Raw genomic sequence first — 27155 nt, forward strand, 5'->3', positions numbered from 1 at the left:
CACAAATGTGACACAAAGATGTGTGTGAGGGTGAACGTGCCTGTGTATCAGCTTTATTAGATGTACGACTGTGCTTTTTGGAAAAGTTGTGAGTCTGTGCGTGTGTGTATGTATTGATAGATTGATTGGGTCAGAGGTTGTGGATGAATGTGGGTAAGTAGCGCTATTTCCACAGAGCGGACGTCCATTTCCTTTCCTCCACAGCTTCTTCACAAAGGGGCTCCTGTTCCCAGATGGATAAAAATAGTCGCACGCCTTTCCTCTCTCCCAGAGACCAGCACCGCAAACACGCATGCACTTAAGATGGCCCACACACACACACAATAGACTTAGTAAGACTTCTCTTTGCATCTGTCGCATTATGGCATCTGTGACACCATGGGGGGCCATTGAGGACATCTCCATTTTAAAGTAGTCCATTTCTTCTTCTATGAGTTGGTAAACAAACTGAAAGGGTGCATACTGCCACCTGGAGTGTGTTGTTTGAACAGGTATAAAGCCAATTTTGGTATACAGTGCATTCGGAAAGTATTCTTGGCCCCTTCCCTTTTTCCACATTTTGTTACGTTACAGCATATTCTAAAAAGGATAAAATATTTTTTCCCCCCTCATCATTCTACACACAATACCCCATAATGACAAAGGAAAAAAATAAGTAAATAAGTATTCAGACCATTTGAGCTCAGGTGCAACCTGTGTCGATTTATCATCCTTGAGATGTTTCTACAACTTGATTAGAGTCCACCTGTGGTAAATTCAATTGATTGGGCATGATTTGGAAAGGCACACACCTGTCTATATAAAGTCCCACAGTTTACAGAGCATGTCTGAGCAAATACCAAGCCATGAGGTCGAAGGAATTGTCCGTAGAGCTCCGAGACAGGATTGTGTCGAGGCACAGGTCTGGGAAGAATACCAAAAAATGTCTGCAGCAATGAAGGTCCCTAAGCTCACAGTGGCATCCATCATTCCTAAATGGAAGAAGATTGGAACCACCTACACTCTTCCTAAAGCTGGCTGCCCGGCCAAACTGAGCAATCGGGGAGAAGGGCCTTGGTCAGGGAGGTGACCAAGAACCTGACGGTCACTCTGACAGAGCTCCAGAGTTCCTCTGTGGAGAAGGGAGAACCTTCCAGAAGGACAACCATCTCTGCAGCACTCCACCAATCAGGCCTTTATGGTAGAGTGGCCAGACGGAAGCCACTCCTCAGTAAAAGGCACATGACAGCTCGCTTGGAGTTTGCCAAAAGGCACCTAAAGGGCTCTCAGACAATGAGAAACTAAATGAAACTAAACTAAATGAGAAACAATGATGAAACAAAAATTGAACTCTTTGGCCTCAATGCCAAGCATCACGTCTGGAGGAAACCTGGCACCATCCCTACGGTGAAGCACGGTGGTGGCAGCATCATGCTATGGGAATGTTTTTCAGTGGCAAGTAGACTATTGATTATGATGATGGCACCGGAGAGAACGGCTGACGTTTTACGGTCTCCTAATTTTGTACATAATGTTTCTGCCACTGCCTCTTATGACCGAAAATAACTTCTAGAAATCAGAACAGCGATTACTCACCTCGTACTGAGACAACTTTATCTTTAAGGAGTCGGACGAGAGACATTTACTCCAGACAACCGAAAAGGCCCTTATCCCGTCATTCGCAGGAGAAAGAGACGGAGACATCGAGGACGAAGGTCAAGGTGCCTTGTAAGGATCCGGTGGCGAGTGAGTAATTTGCCTTTACGGCGAGTGAGTAATTTGCCCATACCATCGGTCCTATTAGCCAACGTACAATCATTGAATAATAAAAAACACGAACTACAAGCACGTATATCCTACCAACAGGACATTAAAAAGTGTAATAAGCTTATGTTTCACCGAGTCGTGGCTGAACGATGACATGAATAGCATACAGTTGGCGGGTTATACAATGTATCAGCAGGATAGAACAGTAGCCTCTGGTAAGACAAGGGGTGCGGCCTATGTATATTTGTAAACAACAGCTGGTGCATGATATCTAAGGAAGTCTCAAGGTTTGCTCGCCTGAGGTAGAGTATCTCATGATAAGCTGTAGACCACACTATTTACCAAAAGAGTTTATCTATATTCTATGTCGCTACCTATTTACCAACACAAACCGATACTGGCACTAAGACCGCACTCAATGAGCTGTATAGGGCCATAAGCAAACAGGAAAAAGCTCATCCAGGAGGCGCTCCTAGTGGCCAGGGACTTTAGTGCAGGGAAACTTAAATCCATTTCACCAAATTTCTACCAGCTTGTTAAATATGATGCAACCAGAGAGAAAAAAAAAACTCTAGACCACCTTTACTTCCCACACAGAGATGCATACAAAGCTCTCCCTCAACCTCCATTTGGCAAATCTGACCATAATTCTATCCTCCTGATTCCTGCTAACAAGCGATAACTAAAGCAGGAAGCACCAATGACTCTGTCAATAAAAAAGTGGTCAGATGAAGCAGATGCTAAGCTACAGGACAGTTTTGCTAGCACAGACTGGAATATGTTCTGGGATTCTTCCGATGGCATTGAGGAGTACACCACATCACTCACTGGCTTCATCAATAAGTGCATCGATGACGTCGTCACCACAGTGACTGTACGTACATACCACGACCAGAAGCCATGGATTACAGGCAACATCCGTACTGAGCTAAAGGGTAGAGCTGCCACTTTCAAGGAGCGGGACTCCAACCCGGAAGCTTATTTGAAATCCCGCTATGCCCTCTGACGAACCATCAAACAAGCAAAGCATCAATACAGGACTAAGATCCCATCACACGAAACCGGCTCTGACGCGTCGGATGTGGCAGGGCTTGCAAACTATTACAGACTACAAAAAGGAAGCGCAGCCGCGAGCTGCCCAGTGACACGGGCCTACCAGACAAGCTAAATTACTTCTATGCTCGCTTCGAGGCAAATAATACTGAAACATGCATGAGAGCATTAGCTGTTCCGGATGATTGTGTGATCACGCTCTCCGTAGCCGATGTGAGTAAGACCTTTAAAACAGGTCAACATTCACAAGGCCGCAGGGCCAGATGGATTACCAGGACGTGTACTCCGAGCATGCGCTGACCAACTGGCAAGTGTTTTCACTGACATTTTCAACCTCTCCCTGACGGAATCTGTAATACCAACATGTTTCAAGCAGACCACCATAGTCCCTGTGCCCAAGAACACTAAAGTAACCTGCCTAAATGACTGATGATCTGTCTATCTCCTCATTTGAATTCCATGCTGTCACAGTTACCAGCCCTTTCAAGCTTAACATCCTTATCATTTATCGCCCTCCAGGTTCCCTTGGAGAGTTCATCAATGAGCTTGACGCCTTGATAAGTTCCTTTCCTGAGGATGGCTCACCTCTCACAGTTCTGGGTGACTTTAACCTCCCCACGTCTACCTTCGACTCATTCCTCTCTGCCTCCTTCTTTCCACTCCTCTCCTCTTTCGACCTCACCCTCTCACCTTCCCCCCCTACTCACAAGGCAGGCAATACGCTTGACCTCATCTTTACTAGATGCTGTTCTTCCACTAATCTCATTGCAACTCCCCTCCAAGTCTCCGACCACTACCTTGTATCCTTTTCCCTCTCGCTCTCATCCAACACTTCTCACTCTCCCCCTACTCGGATGGTATTGCGCCGTCCCAACCTTCGCTCTCTCTCTCCCGCTACTCTCTCCTCTTCCAGCCTATCATCTCTTCCCTCTGCTCAAACCTATCTCCTGATTCTGCTTCCTCAACCCTCCTCTCCTCCCTTTCTGCATCCTTTGATTTTCTCTGTCCCCTATCCTCCAGGCCGGCTCGGTCAATCCCCTCCTGCTCCGTGGCTCGACGACTCACTACGAGCTCACAGAACAGGGCTCCGGGCAGCCGAGCGGAAATGGAGGAGAACTCGCCTCCCTGCGGACCTGGCATCTTTTCACTCCCTCCTCTCTACATTCTCCTCTTCTGTCTCTGCTGCTAAAGCCACTTTCTACCACTCTAAATTCCAAGCATTTGCCTCTAACCCTAGGAAGCTCTTTGCTACCTTCTCCTCCCTCCTGTATCCTCCCCCCCTCCTCCCTCTCTGTGGATGACTTCGTCAACCATTTTGAAAAGAAGGTTGACGATATCCGATCCTCGTTTGCTAAGTCAAACGACATCGCTGGTCCTGCTCACACTGCCCTACCCTGTGCTTTGACCTCTTTCTCCCCTCTCTCTCCAGATGAAATCTCGCGTCTTGTGACGGCCGGCCGCCCAACAACCTGCCCACTTGACCCTATCCCCTCCTCTCTTCTCCAGACCATTTCCGGAGACCTTCTCCCCTTCCTCACCTCGCTCATCAACTCATCCTTGACCGCTGGCTACGTCCCTTCCGTCTTCAAGAGAGCGAGAGTTGCACCCCTTCTGAAAAAACCTACACTCGATCCCTCCGATGTCAACAACTACAGACCAGTATCCCTTCTTTCTTTTCTCTCCAAAACTCTTGAACGTGCCGTCCTTGGCCAGCTCTCCTGCTATCTCTCTCAGAATGACCTTCTTGATCCTAATCAGTCAGGTTTCAAGACTGGTCATTCAACTGAGACTGCTCTTCTCTGTGTCACGGAGGCTCTCCGCACTGCTAAAGCTAACTCTCTCTCCTCTGCTCTCATCCTTCTAGACCTATCTGCTGCCTTTGATACTGTGAACCATCAGATCCTCCTCTCTACCCTCTCCGAGTTGGGCATCTCCGGCGCGGCCCACGCTTGGATTGCGTCCTACCTGACAGGTCGCTCCTACCAGGTGGCGTGGCGAGAATCTGTCTCCGCACCATGCGCTCTCACCACTGGTGTCCCCCAGGGCTCTGTTCTAGGCCCTCTCCTATTCTCGCTATAGACCAAGTCACTTGGCTCTGTCATATCCTCACATGGTCTCTCCTATCATTGCTATGCAGATGACACACAATTAATCTTCTCCTTTTCCCCTTCTGATAACCAGGCGGCGAATCGCATCTCTGCATGTCTGTCAGACATATCAGTGTGGATGACGGATCACCACCTCAAGCTGAACCTCGGCAAGACGGAGCTGCTCTTCCTCCCGGGGAAGGACTGCCCGTTCCATGATCTCGCCATCACGGTTGACAACTCCCTTGTGTCCTCCTCCCAGAGTGCCAAGAACCTTGGCGTGATCCTGGACAACACCCTGTCGTTCTCCACTAACATCAAGGCGGTGACCCGATCCTGTAGGTTCATGCTCTACAACATTCGCAGAGTACGACCCTGCCTCACACAGGAAGCGGCGCAGGTCCTAATCCAGGCACTTGTCATCTCCCGTCTGGATTACTGCAACTCGCTGTTGGCTGGGCTCCCTGCCTGTGCCATTAAACCCCTACAACTCATCCAGAACGCCGCAGCCCGTCTGGTGTTCAACCTTCCCAAGTTCTCTCACGTCACCCCGCTCATCCGCTCTCTCCACTGGCTTCCAGTTGAAGCTCGCATCCGCTACAAGACCATGGTGATTGCCTACGGAGCTGTGAAGGGAACGGCACCTCCATACCTTCAGGCTCTGATCAGGCCCTACACCCAAACAAGGGCACTGCGTTCATCCACCTCTGGCCTGCTGGCCCCCCTACCTCTGAGGAAGCACAGTTCCCGCTCAGCCCAGTCAAAACTGTTCGCTGCTCTGGCACCTCAATGGTGGAACATGCTCCCTTACGACGCCAGGACAGCGGAGTCAATCACCACCTTCCGGAGACACCTGAAACCCCACCTCTTTAAGGAATACCTAGGATAGGATAAAGTAATCCTTCTAACCCCCCCCCCTAAAAGATTTAGATGCACTATTGTAAAGTGGTTGTTCCACTGGATATCATAAGGTGAATGCACCAATTTGTAAGTCGCTCTGGATAAGAGCGTCTGCTAAATGACTTAAATGTAAATGTAAATGACTAACGACCCGTAGCACTCACGTCTGTAGCGATGAAGTGCTTTGAAAGGCTGGTCATGGCTCACATCAACACCATTATCCTAGAATTTGCATACCACCCCAACAGATCCACAGATGACACAATCTCTATTGCACTCCACACTGCCCTTTCCCACCTGGACAAATGGAACACCTATGTGAGACTACTATTCATTGACTACAGCTCAGCGTTCAACCCTATAGTGCCCTCAAAGCTCATCACTAAGCTAAGGACCCTGGGACTAAACACCTCCCTCTGCAACTGGATCCTGGACTTCCTGACGGGTCGCCCCCAAGTGGTAAGGGTAGGTAACAACACAGCCGCCACGCTGATCCTCAACATGGGGGCCCCTCAGGGGCGTGCTCAGTCCCCTCATGTACTCCCTGTTCACTCATGACTGCATGGCTAGGAACGACTCCAATACCATCATTAAGTTTGCTGATGACACAACAGTGGTAGGCCTGATCACCGACAACAATGAGTCTATAGGAAGGAGGTCAGAGACCTGACCGTGTGGTGCCAGGACAACAACCTCTCCCTCAACGTGATCCAGAAAAATGAGATGATTGTGGAGTACAAGAAAAGGAGGACCGAGCACGCCCCCATTCTCATCGACTGGGCTGTAGTGGAGCAGGTTGAGAGCTTCAAGTTCCTTGGTGTCACAAACATGGTCCAAGCACACCAAGACAGTCGTGAAGAAGGCACGACAAAACCTATTCCCCCTCAGGAGATGGAAAATATTTGGCATGGGTCCTCAGATCCTCAAAAAGTTCTACAGCTGCACCATCGAGAACATCCTGACTGGTTGCATCACTGCCTGGTATGGCAACTGCTCGGCCTTCGACCGCAAGGCACTACAGAGGGTAGTACGTACGGCCCAGTACATCACTGGGGCAAAGCTTCCTGCCATCTAAGACCTCTATTACCAGGCAGTGTCAGAGGAAGGCCATAAAATGTGTCAAAGACTCCAGCCAACCTAGTCATAGACTGTTCTCTCTGCTACCACATGGCAAGCGGTAGCACTGATGCAATTCTCTGTTTATTATCGATGCATAGTCACTTTAATCTACATTTACATATTACCTCAATTACCTCAACTAACCGGTGCCTCCGCACATTGACTCTACTGGTACCCCCTGTATATAGCCTTGCTATTGTTATTTTACTGCTGTTCTTTAATTACTTGTTACTTTAATTTCTTATTTTTTACTTGTCTTAAAACTGCATTGTTGGATAACCTCTATGGGCTAGGTGGGACGCTTGCGTCCCACCTACGTAACAGCCACTGCCAGCCTGTGGCGCGATTTTCAAAACCTTAAAAATCCTATTACTTCAATTTCTCAAACATATGACTATTTTACAGCCATTTAAAGACAAGACTCTCGTTAATCTAACCACACTGTCCGATTTCAAAAAGGCTTTACAACGAAAGCAAAACATTAGATTATGTCAGCAGAGTACCAAGCCAGAAATAATCAGACACCCATTTTTCAAGCCAGCATATAATGTCACCAAAACCCAGAAGACAGCTAAATGCAGCACTCACCTTTGATGATCTTCATCAGATGACAACCCTAGGACATTATGTTATACAATACATGCATGTTTTGTTCAATCAAGTTCATATTTATATCAAAAAACAGCTTTTTACATTAGCATGTGACGTTCAGAACTAGCATACCCCCCGCAAACTTCCGGGGAATTCGCTAACATTTTACTAAATTACTCACGATAAACGTTCACAAAAAGCATAACAATTATTTTAAGAATTATAGATACAGACCTCCTCTATGCATTCGATATGTCCGATTTTAAAATAGCTTTTTGGTGAAAGCACATTTTGCAATATTCTAAGTACATAGCCCAGGCTTCACGGGCTCGCTATTTAGACACCCGGCAAGTTTAGCACTCACCATAATCATATTTACTATTATAAAAGTTTCATTACCTTTTGTTGTCTTCGTCAGAATGCACACCCAGGACTGCTACTTCAATAACAAATGTTGGTTTGGTCCAAAATAATCCATCGTTATATCCGAATAGCGGCGTTTTGTTCGTAGCGTTCCAGACACTATCCGAAATAGTAAAGAAGTGTCACGCGCATGGCGCAATTCGTGACAATAAAATTCTAAATATTCCATTACCGTACTTCGAAGCATGTCAACCGCTGTTTAAAATCAATTTTTACGACACTTTCCTCGTAGAAAAGCGATAATATTCCGACAGGGAATCTCCTTTTCGGCAAACAGAGGAAAAAAATCCCAAAGGCGGGGGGCGGTCGGGGTCACGCGCATAAGGCCAGAGTCCCTTGATCGGCCACTTGAGAAAGGCGATAATGTGTTTCAGCCTGGGGCTGGAATGACGACATTCTGTTTTTTCCCGGGCTCTGAGCGCCTATGGACGACGTGGGAAGTGTCACGTTAGAGCAGAGATCCTTAGTAAATGATAGAGATGGAAAAGAAGTTCAAGAAATGGTCAGACAGGCCACTTCCTGTAAAGGAATCTCTCAGGTTTTGACCTGCCATTTGAGTTCTGTTATACTCACAGACACCATTCAAACAGTTTTAGAAAATGTAGGGTGTTTTCTATCCATATGTAATAAGTATATGCATATTCTAGTTACTGGGTAGGAGTGGTAACCAGATTAAATCGGGTATGTTTTTTATCCAGCCGTGTCAATACTGCCCCCTAGCCCTAACAGGTTAAAGGCTTGTAAGTAAGCATTTCACTATAAGGTTGTATTCGGCACAAGTGACAAATAAAATTTGATTTGATTATCAGGATCGAGGGAAATAGCAAAGTACAGAGAGATCCTTGATGAAAACCCGCTCTAGAGCGCTCAGAACCTCAGGCTAGGGTGAAGGTTCACCTTCGAACAGGACAACGACCGTAAGCACATAGCAAAGACAACGCAGGTGTGGCTTCGGGACAAGTCTCTGAATGTCCTTGAGTGGCCCAGCCAGAGCCCGGACTTGAACCCGATCGAACATCTCTGGAGAGACCTGAAAATAGCTGTGCAGTGACGCTCCCCATCCAACCTGACAGAGCTTGAGAGGATCTGCAGAGAAGAATGGGAGAAACTCCCCAAATACAGGTGTGCCAAGCTTGTAGCGTCATACCCAAGAAGACTCGAGGCTGTAATAGCTGCCAAAGGTTCTTCAACAAAGTACTGAGTAAAGGGTCTGAATACTTATGTGAATGTGATTTTTCAGTGGGGTTTTTTGCAAACATTTATAAAAACCTGTTTTTGCTTTGTCATTATGGGGTATTGTGTGTAGATTTATGAGGGGGGGCGGAAACAATTTAATCCATTTTAGAATAAGGCTGTAATGTAGCAATACGTGGAAAAAGTCAAGGGGTCTGAATACATTCCGAATGCACTGTACTGCCACCTGCAGTTATGGAATGTTTGCTTTAGAGTATAATTTATTGGCTGATCCCTTCTGACGACCAGGATGGAATTATGTGATCCTTACTTAACGTATAGGAAGTTCTTCAATGGCGCAGTCCATGTTAAAACAGGCTTTAAGCTACTAGAGTTGTCTATGTAAGTCTATGGTGCATGCACGCACGCACGCACGCACGCACGCACCTACTTAAAGCGAAAGGCCCTCAAAAAGCACAGTTGCCTACATATAAAAAGTCTGATGCAATACACACGCACCGGCAGTCCAACAAGGAGTTGTCCGCACACTCTGACATACACTGTGGTTGTGTCCCAAATGGAACCCTATTCCCTATATAGAACACTACTTTTGACCTGGGCCAATGGGGCTCTGGTCAAAAGTATCACACTATGTAGGGAATAGGGTGCCATTTAGGACACAATCACTGTGTATGCCAAAAAGTGAGCGGACAACACATGGCTTACCCACTAGAGAAGGCAGGGGTTTCAGACTCATTCCATGGAGGGCCTAGTGTATGCTGGTTTTTGGTTTTTCCTTTCAATTAAGACCTAGACAACCAGGTGAGGGGAGTTCCTTAATAATTTGTGACCTTAATTCATAAATAAAGTACAAGGAAGGAGCGAAAACCCGAAGACACTCTGCCCTCCGTGGAATGAGTTTGACTCGTGCACTAGACACTTCTAGGCTATTGGCAGTGCTCTCCAACCCTGTTCCTGGAGAGCTACCGTTCTGTAGGTTTTCACGCCAACCCTAATCTAGCACAGGGTTGGAGACCCCTACTATAGAGAGATGGAGAGAAGATACAGCACTGATAAAGTGGAAGTGAGCTAGTGGTGCGCGGGTCAGCTGTTTGTTCACCCGCACCTGTCCGCAATTGCTAATCACCCATCCGCAACCGCCCAAATATATGTGATAAAGTGAAAATCTGGAGGCCCGCATCCAACCATAACCCGCAAATATAGAAAATGCTCTATAGTCTACAGTCAAAGACTGCAGAACGATTTGACAGGGGGTGCAGGATTTTTTTTTTGCCTGATTTTAGATATGTTTCTGCTTATAATTTCAGACACTTTGGTAGGCTATTTGTTAGTCAACTTGTCTATAATTATTATGTAGCTTATCTTTTGTCATTATATGCTGCCCTAGAAGACTAAATAAACCCTTTCTCAACAGAATAATGTAATAGATCGATAGAACAAATGCTTCAATCTAGTCCAATCTGTTGTCTTTTGCAGAGCACAATAAAGCAAAAAAATACAAATAAAAAACGAGAAAGATTTTGTGTACAAAATGTCATCAGTTTGACCAGTTGTAAGGAAAAAGAAAGCTGTGAAAACTACACAACGTGTTTTCATAAGATTTCTGTTTGTCTTCGACGCATATTTTATAAGGTTTAAATACTATCAGCTTTTGTGATGCTTTTATGATGAAGACGGCACATCTACAGATGGTATCTAACTGAGCATTGCGTTCTCTCAAGATGCAGAAAGAAAGAAATCATGTTTCTCCACTCCAGTTCCCAAGTCCAAATTTTGCCTACATTTGGTGTATCATTTTACTGCAAGAAATGCTTAATTCTGCAGGAGTTATTATTAAGACTATGGGAGAGGTGATAGACCTACAGTCCATTTTTGTAATTGTTATTTTATTTAACTAGGCAAGTCAGTTAAAAACAAATTATTATTTACAATGACGGCCTACCCCGGCCAAACCCTAACCCGGACAACGCTGGGCCAATTGTGAGCCGCCCTATGGGACTCCCAATCACGGCCAGTTGTGATACAGCCTGGAGTCGAACCAGTGTCTGTAGTGACGCCTTTAGCACTGAGATGCACTGCCTAAGACCGCTGAGCCACTCGGGAGCCCGTCCAGATTTCAGTTTCCATTTAACCCATCTAAACAGTAGGCTACAGTTCCATTGACATGCCATAGGCCTATTTGAAGTCCCGTCTTGTGACTGTCGACATCACACATGATCCTTTTTTACCACTTCACCAAATATTTCCCAAACATTACTTTTCTGGCCCTCCCTTCTCTTTTTTTCAACTTTCCTTTCGCAGCTTTAGTCTTATTTAATAACATTTCGACAATGTCCTTTTTGCCTCCATGGACTGACGTTAACTTTTTAATTATTTGGCGATGTAGGCTATTTGGTACAGTTAAGCCCTAAAGCTTAGGCTCATGCACTAATACCAGAGAGCCTAAAATAATAGAGAAAAAAAAAAAAAGACATGTAGCCTATATAAATTGAACAATAATTATAAATGTATGTTTTTTTTTCAAGTATTGTTTCTCTTTATACAACCGCCCGCCACCCACCCACCCTTCAGCCACAGATTTTCACTTTATCACAAAGTCGGGCGCTTGCGGATGGGTTATTAGCAATTGAAGGTAGGTGAGGGTGAACAAACAGCCGACCCGCGCACCACTAACACACATCTCTGTGCTCCCCCCACACACTCTCATTCCTGACATTCTTCTGCCTTACTTCCAGCGTGAAGTCCAGTCAAATTTGGCTCCGGTGGTTCTCCTTCTCTCTCCCCCTCTCCTCTCCAGACTGTGCTGAGTGTGCTCTGTTATATTTGGTCTGGGGTTGGGAGAGAATGGGTCAGGTCCAGGTCTAGGAGCTGTACTATCACTCTTTACTCCTTGATAGCAAGTCACTGGCTCTGCCGGCTGCAGTCTCCCACTCCTTTCCTGAAGTCCTCCTGACGAAGCAATGACAGACAGTTCTCCGTGGCTGGCGTAGAGTTCTCCTATCTTATCTAAAAACTCGCCCAAGGAAGCCTCTCACTCTGGAGTCCCGAAAGAGGCACCTTCCGTTATTGCCTGGCTTTTTTTCCTTTTTTCCCCTAGTCTGAGTGTTCTAGCCAGCAGAGAATTCCCAGAATTCCCTCAGTCATTTCCTTCTGTGGATCCCTGTAGAGGAAGGTGTTCCAGGAGGGTTTTCCTTCTCTCCCCACTCGGCTGTTAGCCCTGTTAGCCTAGCCAGCTTAGTGGTCTCTTACTGGGAGAGAGCAGGGAACCGTGGTGCAGGCCCCTCCCCCATCCGCCTGCCTCTGTTCTCTGACTCACATATATAAACTTCCTGTCGTCAAGGCGATCCCACACAGGGGGCTGGAGTGGAGGGAGGGGTGTGAGTGGGGGTGTTGAAGGCCACAAAGCAGCCCCTCTTTACAACACAGAGAGAGAGGCGGGGAAAGGCAAGTACTTAATTTGGCTGTCTGGAACTGAAAGACCACCTTCGCCTGAGCTCAGACCTGGGTTCAGATACTATTTGAAATCTTCCAAATACTTTGAGCGTTTGCTTTAGACTTCCTGGAGTGCCTTCCTGGAGTGGCAGATAGTTTGCGACTATTCTATTGGTTCCATTGCAGCAGTTAAGTTAAATCAAGCAAAACTAAAGTATTATAAATTATTTAAAATAGTATTTGTACCCAGGTCTGCATGGGTTTGGGCTGTCATCAACGAGAGACTAGGAGAGCTCCACTCCAGGCCGCGTGAGAAATCAATAAAAATAGAGCAGGAGGAATTAACCGCAACACAGAAAATGCAGCTCTGTGGACGCAGTCGCATACTGTCAACATTCTCTATCACGCACGCACAGACATGCATGCACACACAAACATAAGCCACCAATTCCGGATACTCACTGACTAACACAGCCCCACCCAGTTATTAAATGTAAATGAGTCCAAAGGGTTGTTCCATGTCATTTCATGTGTGCCCTCATAACCACACTCCACTACCATATATCTACAATACAAAATCCATGTGTACGTGTGTGTATTCATGTGTCTATGTTTATGTTGCTTAACAGTCCACGCTGTCCCATAAGGTGCATTTTTATGTGTTATTTAAATCTGATTCCACTGCTTGCATCAGTTACCTGATGTGGAATAGAGTTCCATGTAGTCATGGCTCTAGGTGGTACTGTGCGCCTCCCATAGTCTGTTCTGGACTGGGGGACTGTGAAGAGACCACTGATGGCATGTCTTGTGGGGTATGCATGGGTGTCTGAGCTGTTTAAACAGACAGATAGGTACATTCAGCTTGTCAAAACCTCTTACAAAAAAATACTGATGAAGTCAATCTCTCTTCCACTTGAGAGATTCACATGCCTATTATTAATGTCTGCTCTCTGTGTACATCCAAGGGCCAACCTTGCTGCCCTGTTCTGAGGCAATTGCAATTTTCCTAAGTCCCTCTGTGGCACCTGACCACACAACTGAACAGTAGTGCAGGTGTGACTAAACTAGGACCTGTATGACCTGCCTTGTTGATAGTGCTGTTAACCTCTCTGGGCTAGGTGGGACGTTTGCGTCCCACCCTAGTCAACAGCCAGTGGAATCCCGTGGCACGATATTCAAATACCATAGAAATGCTATTACTTCAATTTCTCAAACATATGACTATTTTACACCATTTTAAAGACAAGACTCTCGTTAATCTAACCACACTGTCCGATTTCAAAAAGGCTTTACAACGAAAGCAACACATTAGATTATGTCAGCAGAGTACCCAGCCAGAAATAATCAGACACCCATTTTTCAAGCTAGCATATGTCACAAAAACCAAAACCACAGCTAAATGCAGCACTAACCTTTGATGATCTTCATCAGATGACACTCCTAGGACATTATGTTATACAATACATGCATGTTTTGTTCAATCAAGTTCATATTTATATCAAAAACCAGCTTTTTACATTAGCATGTGACTAGCATGTGACTAGCATTCCCACCGAACACTTCCGGTGAATTTACTAAATTACTCACGATAATCGTTCACAAAAAACATAACAATTATTTTAAGAATTATAGATACAGAACTCCTTTATGCAATCGCGGTGTCCGATTTTAAAATAGCTTTTCGGTGAAAGCACATTTTGCAATATTCTGAGTAGATAGCCCGGCCATCACAGGCTAGCTATTTTGACAACCACCAAGTGTGGTACTCACCAAACTCAGATTTACTATAAGAAAAATTGGATTACCTTTGCTGTTCTTCGTCAGAATGCACTCCCAGGACTTCTACTTAAACAACAAATGTTGGTTTGGTTCCAAATAATCCATAGTTATATCCAAATAGCGGCGTTTTGTTCGTGCGTTCAAGACACTATCCGAAGGGTAACGAAGGGTGACGCGCCCGGCGCGTTTCGTGACAAAAAAAATTCAAAATATTCCATTACCGTACTTCGAAGCATGTCAAACGCTGTTTAAAATCAATTTTTATGCGATTTTTCTCGTAAAAAAGCGATAATATTCCAACCGGGAGTCGTTGTTTTCGTTCAAAGACAGAGAAAGTAAAATGGACTCTTCTCGTGCATGCCCGTCTCATTGTTCTCAGATCGACCACTTACCAAATGAGCTACTGTTTTTCAGCCAGTAACTGCAGAGTCATGATTCAACGTTCTGGCGCCTTCTGAGAGCCTATGGGAGCCGTAGAAAATGTCACATTACAGCAGAGATCCTTTGTTTTGGATAGAGATGGCAAAGAAGGCCAAGAAATGGTCAGAGAGGGCGCTTCCTGTTTGGAATCTTCTCAGGTTTTGGCCTGCCAAATGAGTTCTGTTATACTCACAGACACCATTCAAACAGTTTTAGAAACTTTAGGGTGTTTTCTATCCAAATCAAACAATTATATGCATATTCTAGTTACTGGGCAGGAGTAGTAACCAGATTAAATTGGGTACGTTTTTTTTTTTATCCGGCCGTACAAATACTGCCCCCTATCCCCAACAGGTTAAGAAGGCAGAGCTACACTTTATTATGGACAGTCTTCTACCGATATTAGCTCCTTTTGTATCAATATTTTGACCTAGACAGTTTACAATCCAGGGTTACTCCAAGCAGTTTAGTCACCTCAACTTGCTCAATTTCCACATTATTTATTACAAGATTTAGTTGAGGTTTACGGTTTAGTGAATGATTTGTCCCAAACACAATGCTTTTAGTTTTTTTTAAATATATTTCAGACTGACTTATTCCGTGCCACCTATTCTGAAACTAACTGCAGCTCTTTGTTAAGTTTTACAGTCATTTCCGTTGCTGTAGTAGCTGACGTGTATAGTGTTGAGGCATCCGCATACATAGAAACACTGGCTTTACTCAAAGCCAGTAACATGTGGTTAGTTAAGATTGAAAAAAGTAAGGGGCCTAGACAGCTACCCTGGGGAATTCCTGATTCTACCTGGATTATGTTGGACAGGATTTCATTAAAAGAACACCCTCTGTGTGCTGTTAGACAGGTAAGTCTTTATCCACAATATAGCAAGGGGTGTAAAGCCATAACACATCCCTTTTTCCAGCAGTAGACTATGATCGATAATTTCAAAAGCTACACTGAAGTCTAACAAAACAGCCCCAACAATATTTTTATCATCAACTTCTCTCAGTCATTTGTTTAAGTGCTTGTTGAATTTCCTTCCCTATAAGTGTGCTGAAAGTCTGTGGTCAATTTGTTTACTGTAAAATAGCATTGTATCCGGTCAAACACAATTTTTTCCAAAACATTACTAAAAGGTTGGTAACAGGCTGATTAGTCGGATTTTTGAGCCAGTAAAGGGGGCTTTACTATTCTTAGATAGCGGAATTACTTTTGCTTCCCTCCGTGCCAGAGGGCAAACACTTTCTAGTAGGCTTAAAGTAATGATATGGCAAATAGGAGTGGCAATATTGTCCGCTATTATATTCATTAATTTTCCATCCAAGTTGTTAGACCCCGGTGGCTTGTCATTGTTCATAGACAACAACAATTGTTTCACCTCTTCCACACTCGCTTTATGGAATTCAAAATGACAATGTGTCTTTCATAATTTGGTCAGATATACTTGGATGTGTAGTGTCAGCATTTGTTGCCGGCATGTCATGCCTAAGTTTGGTAATCTTGCCAATTAAAAAAATCAACATAATCATCGGATTCAATGAATGATGGAGCTGAGTGCCTTTTCTCCCCCAAAATGTCATTGAAGGTGCTCCAAAGCTTTTTACTATCATTCTATGTCATTTATCTTTGTTTCATAGTGTAGTTTCTTCTTCTTTTTATTCAGTTTAGTCACATGATTTCTCAATTTGCAGTACGTTTGCAAATGGTTGTGTAGCCAGACTTATTTGCCATTCATTTTGCCTCATCCCTCTCAACAATACAATTTTCAATTCCTCATCAAACCACAGGAAGTTAACAGTTTTTCATGTCATTTTCTTAAATGGGTGCATGGTTATTAGTAACTGGGATAAGCAATTTCATTTTTTTGCCTATTTGAACGGCAATAGCTCAGATAAACATGAAATGACCCAGGGTCTCAATAGAACGTCGCTCAGAGATGCACAAAAACAATATGACATTCAAAATAGGTGAATCTTACTTTAAATGGGTTTCCATATAATTTTTAACTCCACTGATGGTTTTGTTACAAAACATGTTGCGTTATATGGCAAATGTGCCCACTCTGGTCTTGGCATGTACGCTCTAGCCAAAAACTTGCAGATACAGTGCAGGTATAAACCTACATGATCAGATTATTATGGACAAAGGAGCGAGATTATTTACTTGTCAAACGGTAGCCAAGCATCAAATCATGTCACCAGAACAAAACACTCAATATTTATTGGAAAAGAGCATCAAACTCATCACTGTGCACTTTCATCATAAATGATTTCATCTGCAGCTCCATTCTACTTGTAAAACAGAGAACTGATAGTATATACTTGTTGTTGGGGTGGGATTGCGGGTGAGTGGAGGGGTCTGTGGGTGGCTTTTAACAATCTCTTTGGATTCCTCACATCTAACTCATTGATAGAAAAAAGTTTGGTCCAAATCGGATGTTAGGTACTTGAAAGATTAGTGGAATCTGTGTGGGCAGCTGGACAGGTAGGATGACTGACAGTGAGGGTGAACAGGTGGTCACGGGTCAGGTGACAGAGGAATGGATGAGACTGAGGCAGGAATTCCTTTAACCATAAAGTGGTATATTTACTGAGTAGTCTGTGCTGCATAACAAAGGAAACAGAATAACGTGTGTCCAATCATATCCATCATCACAAAGATCTAATCATAACAATCATTCATTGTTAACATCATTTAGGGAATTCAACAATCCAGTTCATTAATAAGTCAATAGGAATCGTCGGTGAGTAATTTAGGCTCGTAACTATTTATCATAAATCATGAAAGAATAATACAAACAGTGATCGGTTATTCAATCTATAAACGCCATTAGTTGGATATCAGAGCCGATCAGTTCAACAAACAATTACTTTCTTATTTCACCCTTTCAAGTGTCTTCATGTGTACACAGAATTTCATTACATATTAACCATACCAATTGCATAATTGGCCCATTATCATCCGTAGGGCCGGAATCATTGACCATTCACATTAAACAAAATGTTTGAAGCGTGCGCTCCAAGCCGCGCTCCGCGATAATAACTTCAAACAACTACTGATGGCCCACTCTCCCGATCGCAACAGATAGTTCAGATGAAAGTTCAGATGAAAGGTAACAGAGTCGGTGGATTTACGTGGATTCATGGACGCACAGAACTTCTGGATTTGACAGAGTGAAGGAAGAGAAAGCAGTGCGATCAGGCGATGGTGATTTACTCCTTTTATGGAGTGGAGATCTGTCGGATATTTCCACCTGACCTAATTAAAGCGCCCCTGGCCCAGCTGAGTAAGTGGCAATGAATTAAAGGATTATTCCACCAACTCCATGGGCTTTTTCTACAGTTCTACATTTATTGAATATTATATGAACCTTGTAAATTAAAAATGACCAATTTGGATGAAATCAATTAGCTTAATTTCTTAGATCAAATTATATTTCAACAAATTAATTTTGCAGGAATGCTAAACTTATCGGTTTCCAACAACCAAAACAATTTCAGAACAAATCAGATGGCGGATGTCGAAATCCTCTTTCTTTTGCTTTTTATGGTGAAACAACCCCAAAGGCAACCTATAAACACACCGCAAGACTCAAAACGTATTTTTGCCCGTGATTTTTCACAGAGAAATAACCCCTATCGCAGAGTAGCGCTTATGTGATGAAATGTTATTCATGTCATCAGGAAATGTTATCATTATCAACAGTTAGAAATTGTGAGTGACACTACATTTACATTTTAGTCATTTAGCAGACGCTCTTATCCAGAGTGACTTACAGTAGTGAATGCATACATTTCATTTCATACATTTCATATATTTTTTTTTTCCCGTACTGGTCCCCCGTGGGAATCTAACACACAACCCTGGCGTTGCAAACACCATGCTCTACCAACTGAGCCACACGGGACCACTACGTAGGTTTGGTGATTTTAGTGGTGTTCATCCTGCAGTTTGGTCATTTGACCACCGCATGACCACAGGATGATGACCCTTAGGTTAGAATGACCACGGCCGACACAGGGCTGATATATGGCTGGACAGTAGCCAAGAGACAGAAAGACATACAGTACCAGTCAAAAGTTTGGACACACCTATACTCATTCAATTTTTTATTTTTTTTTAAACTATTTTCTGCATTGTAGAATAATAGTGAAGACATCAAAACTATGAAATAACACATATGGAATCATGTAGTAACCAAAAAAGTGTTAAACAAAACAAAATATATTTTATATTTGAGATTCTTCAAAGTAGCCACCCTTTGCCTTGACAGCTTTGCACACTCTTGAAATTCTCTCAACCAGCTTCATGGGGTGGTCACCTGGAATGCATTGCAATTAACAGGTGTGCCTTGTTAAAAGTTAATTTGTGGACTTTCTTTCCTTCTTAATGCGTTTTAGCCAATTAGTTGTGTTGTGACAAGGTAGCGGTGGTATACAGAAGATAGCCCTATTTAGTAAAATACCAAGTCCATACCATGGCAAGAACAGCTCAAATAAGCAAAGAGAAACGACAGTCCATCATCATTACTTTAAGACATGAAGGTAAATCCAGAGAATTTCAAGAACTTTGAAAGTTTCTTCAAGTGCAGTCGCTAAAACTATCAAGCGCTATGATGAAACTGTCTCTTATGAGGACCGCCACAGGAAAGGAAGACTCAGAGTTACCTCTGCTGCAGAGGAGAAGTTCATTAAAGTTAACTGCACCTCAGATTGCAGCCCAAATAAAAGCTTCACAGACTTTTAAGTAACAGACACATCTCAACATCAACTGTTCAGAGGAGACTACGTGAAATCAGGCCTTCATGGTCGAATTGCTGCAAAAGAAACCACTACTAAAGGACACCAATAATAATAAGAAGAAGTGATTTGCTTGGGCCAAGAAACACAAGCAATGGACAATAGACTGGTGGCAATCTGACAAGTCCAAATTTGAGATTTTTGGTCCCAACCGCCGTGTCTTTGTGAGACGCAGAGTAGGTGAACGCATGATCTCCACATGTGTGGTTCCCACCATGATGCATGGAAGATGAGGTGTGATGGTGTGGGGGTGCTTTGCTGGTGACAATGTCAGTGATTTATTTAGAATTCAAGGCACACTTACCAGCATGGCTACCACAGCATTCTGCAGCAATACGCCATCCCATCTGGTTTGCACTTAGTGGATCTATCATTTGTTTTTCAACAGGACAATGACCCAAAACACATCCAGGCTGTGTAAGGGCTATCTGACCAAGAAGGAGAGTGATGGAGTACTGCATCAGATGACCTGGCCTCCACAGTCACCCGACCTCTACCCAATTGAGATGGTTTGGGATGAATTGGTGCGCAGAGTGAATTGAAAGCAGCCAACAAGTGCGCAGCATATGTGGGAACTCCTTCGAAGACTGTTGGAAAAGCATTCCTCATGAAGCTGGTTGAGAGAATGCCAAGAGTGTGGAAAGCTGTCATCAAGGCAAAGGGTGGCTACTTTGAAGAATTTAAATATAAAATAGATTTTGATTTGTTTAGCACTAGTAGTAGGTGTGTCCAAACTTTTGACTGGTACTGTAAATATAGAAAGACGGGCAGAAAAATCAAAAGAAGTAGGCTAAAGAAAGAAAGAGATAGAAAGAAGGGACTCACAGTGAAACTATTGTTGACGTTCTTAGTGCTGGATTCGGCCACGCTCGCATCTGTCAGGTCAACCTCATCAAAGATGATGGACTGAGGGAAAAAAAAGAGAAATAAATTGTTACATCATCCGACTGTTAGGTCTAAATCAAAAATACAGAAAACTGTCTGTAGATAGGTACTACTGAACTATTTTCAGAAGTAATGTGGCCTGTGTGGTCCAGGGGTTAGTGTTGCTGACTCTGGCACACATGTACAGCCTAGGTTTACAGAATTAGCATGAGTTTGAATCGGACCCACTGTCCTTCTGACTCGCAATCCCTCCTACCTTTCCTATCTCCTCTTCACTGTGCTGGCTCAATAAAAAAAAAAAATAATATATATATACATTTAGCTCCAAAAGTATTGGGAGAGCGACAAAGGTTTTGATGTTCTGGAACTGTACTCCAGCACTTTGGATTTGAAATGATTATCTGCCAAGGCAGCAGCTACTCTTCTTGGGGTCCGGCAAAATTAAGGCAGTTATACAATTTTGAAAACATTACAATACATTCATTACAGAATTCACAACACACTAAGTATCTGCCCTCAGGCCCATACGCCACAATCCATATGTACGTGTGTATATAGTGCGTATGTTGTCATGTGTGTGTATGCGTGTGTCTGTGCCTATGTTTGTGTTGCTTCACAGTCCCCGCTGTTCCATAAGGTGTATTTTTATCTGATTCCACTGCTGGCATCAGTTACTTGATGTGGAATAGAGTTCCATGTAGTCATGGCTCTATATAGTACTGTGCGTCTCCCATAGTCTGTTCTGGACTTGGGGACTGTGAAGAGACCTCTGGTGGCATGTCTTGTGGGGTATGCACGGGTGTCTGAGCTGAGTGCTAGTTGTTTAAACAGACAGCTCGGTGCTTTCAACATGTCAATACCTCTCAATACTATCAGGTTAAAGTGCTAACAGCTTTAATTTTAGGGTATTTTCATCCATATCAGATGAACCATTTTGAAATTACTACACTTTCAGTACATAGTCCCTCCATTTTAGGGGACCAAAAGTATTCAGATAAATTAACTTTTGTATTAAAGTAGTAAAACGTTTAGTATTTTGTCCCATATTCCTAACACACAATGATTACATCAAGCTTGTGACTTTACAAACTTGTTGGATGTATTTGCAGTTTGTTTTGGTTGTGTTTCAGATTATTTTGTGCCCATAGAAATGAATAGTAAATAATGTAGTGTCATTTTGGAGTAACTTTTATTGTAAATAAGAACAGAATATGTTTCTAAACACTTAATGTGGATGCTACCACGATTACGGATAGTCCTGAGTGAGAAAGTTACAGACGCACAAATATCATACCCCCAAGAAATAACCTCTCACCATTACAATAACAGGGGAGGTTAGCATTTTATATCATACCCCCAAGAAATAACCTCTCACCATTACAATAACAGGGGAGGTTAGCATTTTATATCATACCCCCAAGACATGCTAACCTCTCACCATTACAATAACAGGGGAGGTTAGCATTTGATATCATACCCCCAAGACATGCTAACCTCTCACCATTACAATAACAGGGGAGGTTAGCATTTTATATCATACCCCCAAGACATGGGGGGGGATGATATTTATGCCTCTAACTTCCTCACTCATATATATCCACGTTTCATTCAGGATAATCTGTAATCATGATAGCATCCACATTAATGTAGAGGTGTTTAGAAACATATTCTTTTCTTATTTACAATAAAATAATCTGAAACACACACACACACACACACACACACACACATTTGTAGTCACCAGCTTGATATAGTCACTGCGTGCTACGAATATGGGAACAAATACTAAACTTTAATACACATAAAAGTGAATGACAGTGTCTATCCAAATCATCTTGGCTCCTGGACCCTGTCCTCACATTTCAAAGCTACATTGAGACAACGATTTATCAGTGACCCAAGCCCTGCTCAGATAATCCCTACCATTGTGTCACAGTTGTTGTAGTGCTGCTGTAAATGTACATTGTCCCATGGTAGTTGGCAGTCATAATGTAAGTAACCTAATGTATGTCCATCTAACTTCCCTGAATGCCTCTGTCAATTTTACAGCTATTGTATGCAGTAATCATGTGCCTATGAACCTGAATTATACTGTTAGCACTTAGGCAGTTTTCCCTAGTAGGAAGTCCACTGTGTGCAACTCACCCTACAACTTAACCTCAGCTCAAACATAAATATCACTGTCGTGTCTACCTCGGATAAGTCTCCCAGTAAAGCAAGAAAAACATTTAAAAATGTTTTTTTTTAAATGCAGAAAATTGCTACAAATAGCCCACTTTAACATATGCAACCTAAGAAGCAAGGTTTATGAAATCGGTAACTTGCTAGTAACAGATGACATGCATATACTGACTCTCTCTGAAACTGACTTAGATAATGCCTTTGATGATACAGTGGTAGCAATACATGGTTCAACAGCTTCAGAAGAGGCACATGCCAATGTTGGAAGTGTTGCAGTTTATGTTCAAAGTCATATTCCTGTAAGGCTTAGAGAGGATCTAATATCAAATGCTGTTGAAATAATATGGCTACAGGTTCACTTGCCTCACCTAAAGCCCATTCTTGTGGGAAGCTGCTATAGACCACCAAGTGCTAACAGTCAGTATGTGGATAACGTGTGAAATGCTTGATAATGTATGTGATATCAACAGAGGTATATTTTCTGGGTGATATCAATATTGACTGACTTTTATCAAGCTGTCCACTCAAGAAAAAGCTTAAAACTGTAACCAGTGCCTGCAACCTGGTTCAGGTTATCAGTCAACCTACCAGGGTAGTTACAAACAGCACAGGACTCAAATCATCAACATGTATTGATCACATCTTTACTAATGCTGCAGAAATCTGCTTGAATGCAGTATCCAGATCGGATGTAGTGATCACAATATAGTAGCCATATCTAGGAAAACCAAAGTTCCAAAGGCTGGGCCTAAAATAGTGTATAAGAGGTCATACAAGACGTTTTGTAGTGATTCCTATGTTGTTGGTGTAAATCATATTTGTTGGTCCGTGGTGTGTAATGAGGAGCAAACAGACGTTGCACTTGACACATTTATGAAATTCCTTATCCCAGTTACTAATAAGAAAGCACCCATTATGAAAATGAATGTAAAAACTTTTAAATCCCCTTGGATGGATGAGAAATTGAAAAATTGTATGGTTGAGAGGGATGAGGCATAAGGAATGGCAAATAAGTCTGGCTGCACAACCGATTGGCAAACATACTGCAAATAGAGAAATCATGTGACTAAACTGAATAAAAATAAACTACACTTTGAAACAAAGATAAATTAAATAAAGAAGCTTTGGAGCACATTCAATGAAATTTTGGGTAAAAAGGCAAATTGAGCTCAATCATTCATTGAAGCAGATGGCTCATTCATCACAAAACCCATTGATATTGCCAACTACTTAAATACATTTTTCACTGGCAAAATTAGCAAACTTAGGCATGACATGCCAGCAGCAAACGCTGACACTACACATCCAAGTATATCTGACCAAATTATGAAAGACAAGAATTGTAATTTTTCATTCCGTAAAGTGAGTGTGGAAGAGGTGAAAAAATTATTGTTGTCTATCAACAATGACAAACCACCGGGGTCTGACAACTTCGATGGAAAACTACTGAGGATAATAGCGGACGAGATTACCACTCCTTTTTGCCATATCTTCAATTTATGCCTATTACAAAGTGTGTGCCCTCAGGCCTGATGGGAAGCAAAAGTAATTCCGCTACCTAAGAATTAGGGATGCACGATATATCGGTGAACATATCTGAATCGGCCGACATTAGCTAAAAATGCCAACATCGGTAATGGCCAATGTCTAGTTTAACGCCGATGTGCAAAAACGATGTCGAAGCTGACGTGCATACCTATATAACGTAGGTACATGCCTTAATGACTCCACGTAAAATGTTGTGCTTCACGTGCAACACAGTATTCATAACCTAGCCCACATTGTCTGCTGTGTGGATCGAGCAGTCAACAAGTCAAGCAGTCATTTGAAAAAAAAAAAAAGAACATTTCAGCGAGACAACTCAAAGGCGAAATTCATTAAAGCCAAGATAACGGAATTCATTGCCCTTGACGATCAACCGTTCTCTGCCATGGGTGATGTTAGCTTTCGCCGACTGGTCGAACACTGGTACACACTACCAAGTGCGCTATTTTTCCGATGTTGCCCTACCGGATTTACACAGTAATAGCGTCACTTCTATTAGCTTCACAACATACATACTATAGAACGCCGTTTGGGTCTTTGCGTGTAAAAAAAAAAACATACAGTAGCACTTTATTTATTTCACCTTTATTTAACAAGGTAAGCTAGTTGAGATCAAGTTCTCATTGACAACTGCAACCTGGCCAAGATAAAGCAAAGCAGTGCAACAAACAACAACACAGAGATAAACATGGAATAAACAAGCATACAGTCAATAACACAATAGAAAAAAAGAAAGTCTATATACAGTGTGTGCAAATGGCGTGAGGTAAGGCAGTAAATAGGCCATAGTAGTGAAGTAATTACAATTTAGCAAATTAACACTGGAGTGATAGATGAGCAGATGGTGATGAACAAGTAAAAATACTGGTGCGCAAAAGAGCATAAAAGTAAATAAAAACAATATGGGGATGAGGTAGGTAGATTGGGTGGGCAATTTACAAATCGGTTAGCTGCTCAGATTTTAATTTACCTTTATTTAACCAGGTAGGCTAGTTGAGAACAAGTTCTCATTTACAACTGCGACCTGGCCAAAATAAAGCAAAGCAGGTCGACACATACAACAACACAGAGTTACACATGGAATAAACAAACATACAATCAATAATACAGTAGAAAAAGTATATATACACAGCGTGTGCAAATGAGGTAGGATAAGGGAGGTAAAGGCAATAACTAGGCCATGTTGGCGAAGTAATTACAATATACCAATTAAACACTGGAATGGTAGATGTGCAGAAGATCAATGTGCAAGTAGAGATACTGGGGTGCAAAGGAGCAAGATAAATCAATAAATACAGTATGGGGATGAGGTAGTTGGATGGGCTATTTACAGATGGGCTATGTACAGGTGCAGTGACCTGTGAGCTGCTCTGACAGCTGTGGCTTAAAGCTAGTGAGGGAGATATGAGTCTCCAGCTTCAGTAATTTTTGTAGTTCGTTCCAGTCATTGGCAGCAGAGAACTAGAAGGAAAGGCGGCCAAAGGAGGTGTTGGCTTTGGGGATGACCAGTGAGATATACCTGCTGGAGCGCGTGCTACGGGTGGGTGCTGCTATGGTGACCAGTGAGCTGAGATAAGGCAGAGCTTTACCTAGCATAGACTTATAGATGACCTGGAGCCAGTGGGTCTGGCGACGAATATGTAGCGAGGGCCAGCCGACTAGAGCACACAGGTCGCAGTGGTGGGTAGTATATGGGGCTTTGGTGACAAAACGGATGGCACTGTGATCGACTGCATCCAATTTGTTGAGTAGAGTATTAGAAGCTATTTTATAAATGACATCGCCAGAGTCGAGGATCAGTTGGATAGTCAGTTTTACGAGGGTATGTTTGGCGGTGTGAGTGAAGGAGGCTTTGTTTTGCGAAATAGGAAGCCGTTTCTAGATGTAATTTTGGATTGGAGATGTTTAATATGAGTCTGGAAGGAGAGTTTACAGTCTAAACAGACACCTAGGTATTTGTAGTTGTCCACATATTCTAAGTCAGAACCGTCCAGAGTAGTGATGCTAGTCGGGCAGGCGGGTGAGGGCAGCGAACGGTTGAATAGCATGCATTTAGTTTTACTTGCATTTAAGAGCAGTTGGTGACAACGGAAGGAGAGTTGTATGGCATTGAAGCTCGTTTGGAGGTTAGTTAACACAGTTCCAAAGAAGGGCCAGAAGTATACAGAATGGTGTCGTCTGCGTAGAGGTCGATCAGGGAATCACCCGCAGCAAGAGCGACATCGTTGATATATACAGAGAAAAGAGTCGGCCCGAGAATTGAACCCTGTGGTAGCCCCATAGAGACTGCCAGAGGCCCGGACAACAGGCCCTCCGATTTGACACACTGAACTCTGAGAAGTAGTTGGTGAACCAGGCGAGGCAGTCATTTGAGAAACCAAGGCTGTTGAGTCTGCCGATAAGAATACGGTGATTGACAGAGTCAAAAGCCTTGGCCCGGTCGATGAAGACGGCTGCACAAACAGTACAGAACTTTTATCGATGGCGGTTATGATATCGTTTAGTACCTTGAGCGTGGCTGAGGTGCACCTGGGACCAGCTCGAAAACCAGATTGCACAGCGGAGAAGGTACAGTTGGATTCGAAATGGTCAGTGATCTGTTTATTAACTTTGCTTTCGAAGATTTTAGAAAGGCAGGGCAGGATGAATATAGGTCTATAACAGTTAGGATCTAGAGTGTCACCCCCTTTGAAGACGGGGATGCCCGCGGCAGCTTTCCAGTCTTTAGGGATCTCGGACGATATGAAAGAGAGGTTGAACAGACTGGTAATAGAGGTTGCAACAATGGCGGTAGATAATTTTAGAAAGAGAGGGTCCAGATTGTCTCGCCCAGCTGATTTGTACGGGTCCAGGTTTTGCAGCTCTTTCAGAACATCTTCTATCTGGATTTGGGTGAAGGAGAAGCTGGGTAAGCTTGGGCAAGTAGCTGCGGGGGGTGCGGAGCTGTTGGCCAGGTTGTGGTAGCCTGGAGGAAAGCATGGCCAGCCGTAGAGAAATGCTTAT

General features: G+C 43.2%; 1 protein-coding gene across 6 annotated transcripts in view; it reads right to left on the bottom strand.

Moving 5' to 3' along the window:
• Positions 1-27155, bottom strand: part of dgkd (diacylglycerol kinase delta) — a 171794-nt gene that overhangs the window by 99772 nt on the left and 44867 nt on the right. For 5 of the 6 annotated variants that reach the window (XR_006771103.1, XR_006771102.1, XM_045724294.1 and 2 more), the window contains exon 3: positions 20367-20447. Coding sequence is in view for 3 of the 6 variants with exons in the window: in XM_045724294.1 (XP_045580250.1) it covers positions 20367-20447 (81 nt within the window). In the remaining 3 variants the exon portion in view is untranslated. Of the gene's footprint in view, positions 1-11842; positions 12619-20366; positions 20448-27155 lie in introns of those variants that run through there. The other variant, XM_014213442.2, reaches the window with a different exon arrangement.

This window comes from Salmo salar, chromosome ssa09, assembly GCF_905237065.1.
Source record: "Salmo salar chromosome ssa09, Ssal_v3.1, whole genome shotgun sequence".
NCBI lineage: Eukaryota > Metazoa > Chordata > Actinopteri > Salmoniformes > Salmonidae > Salmo > Salmo salar.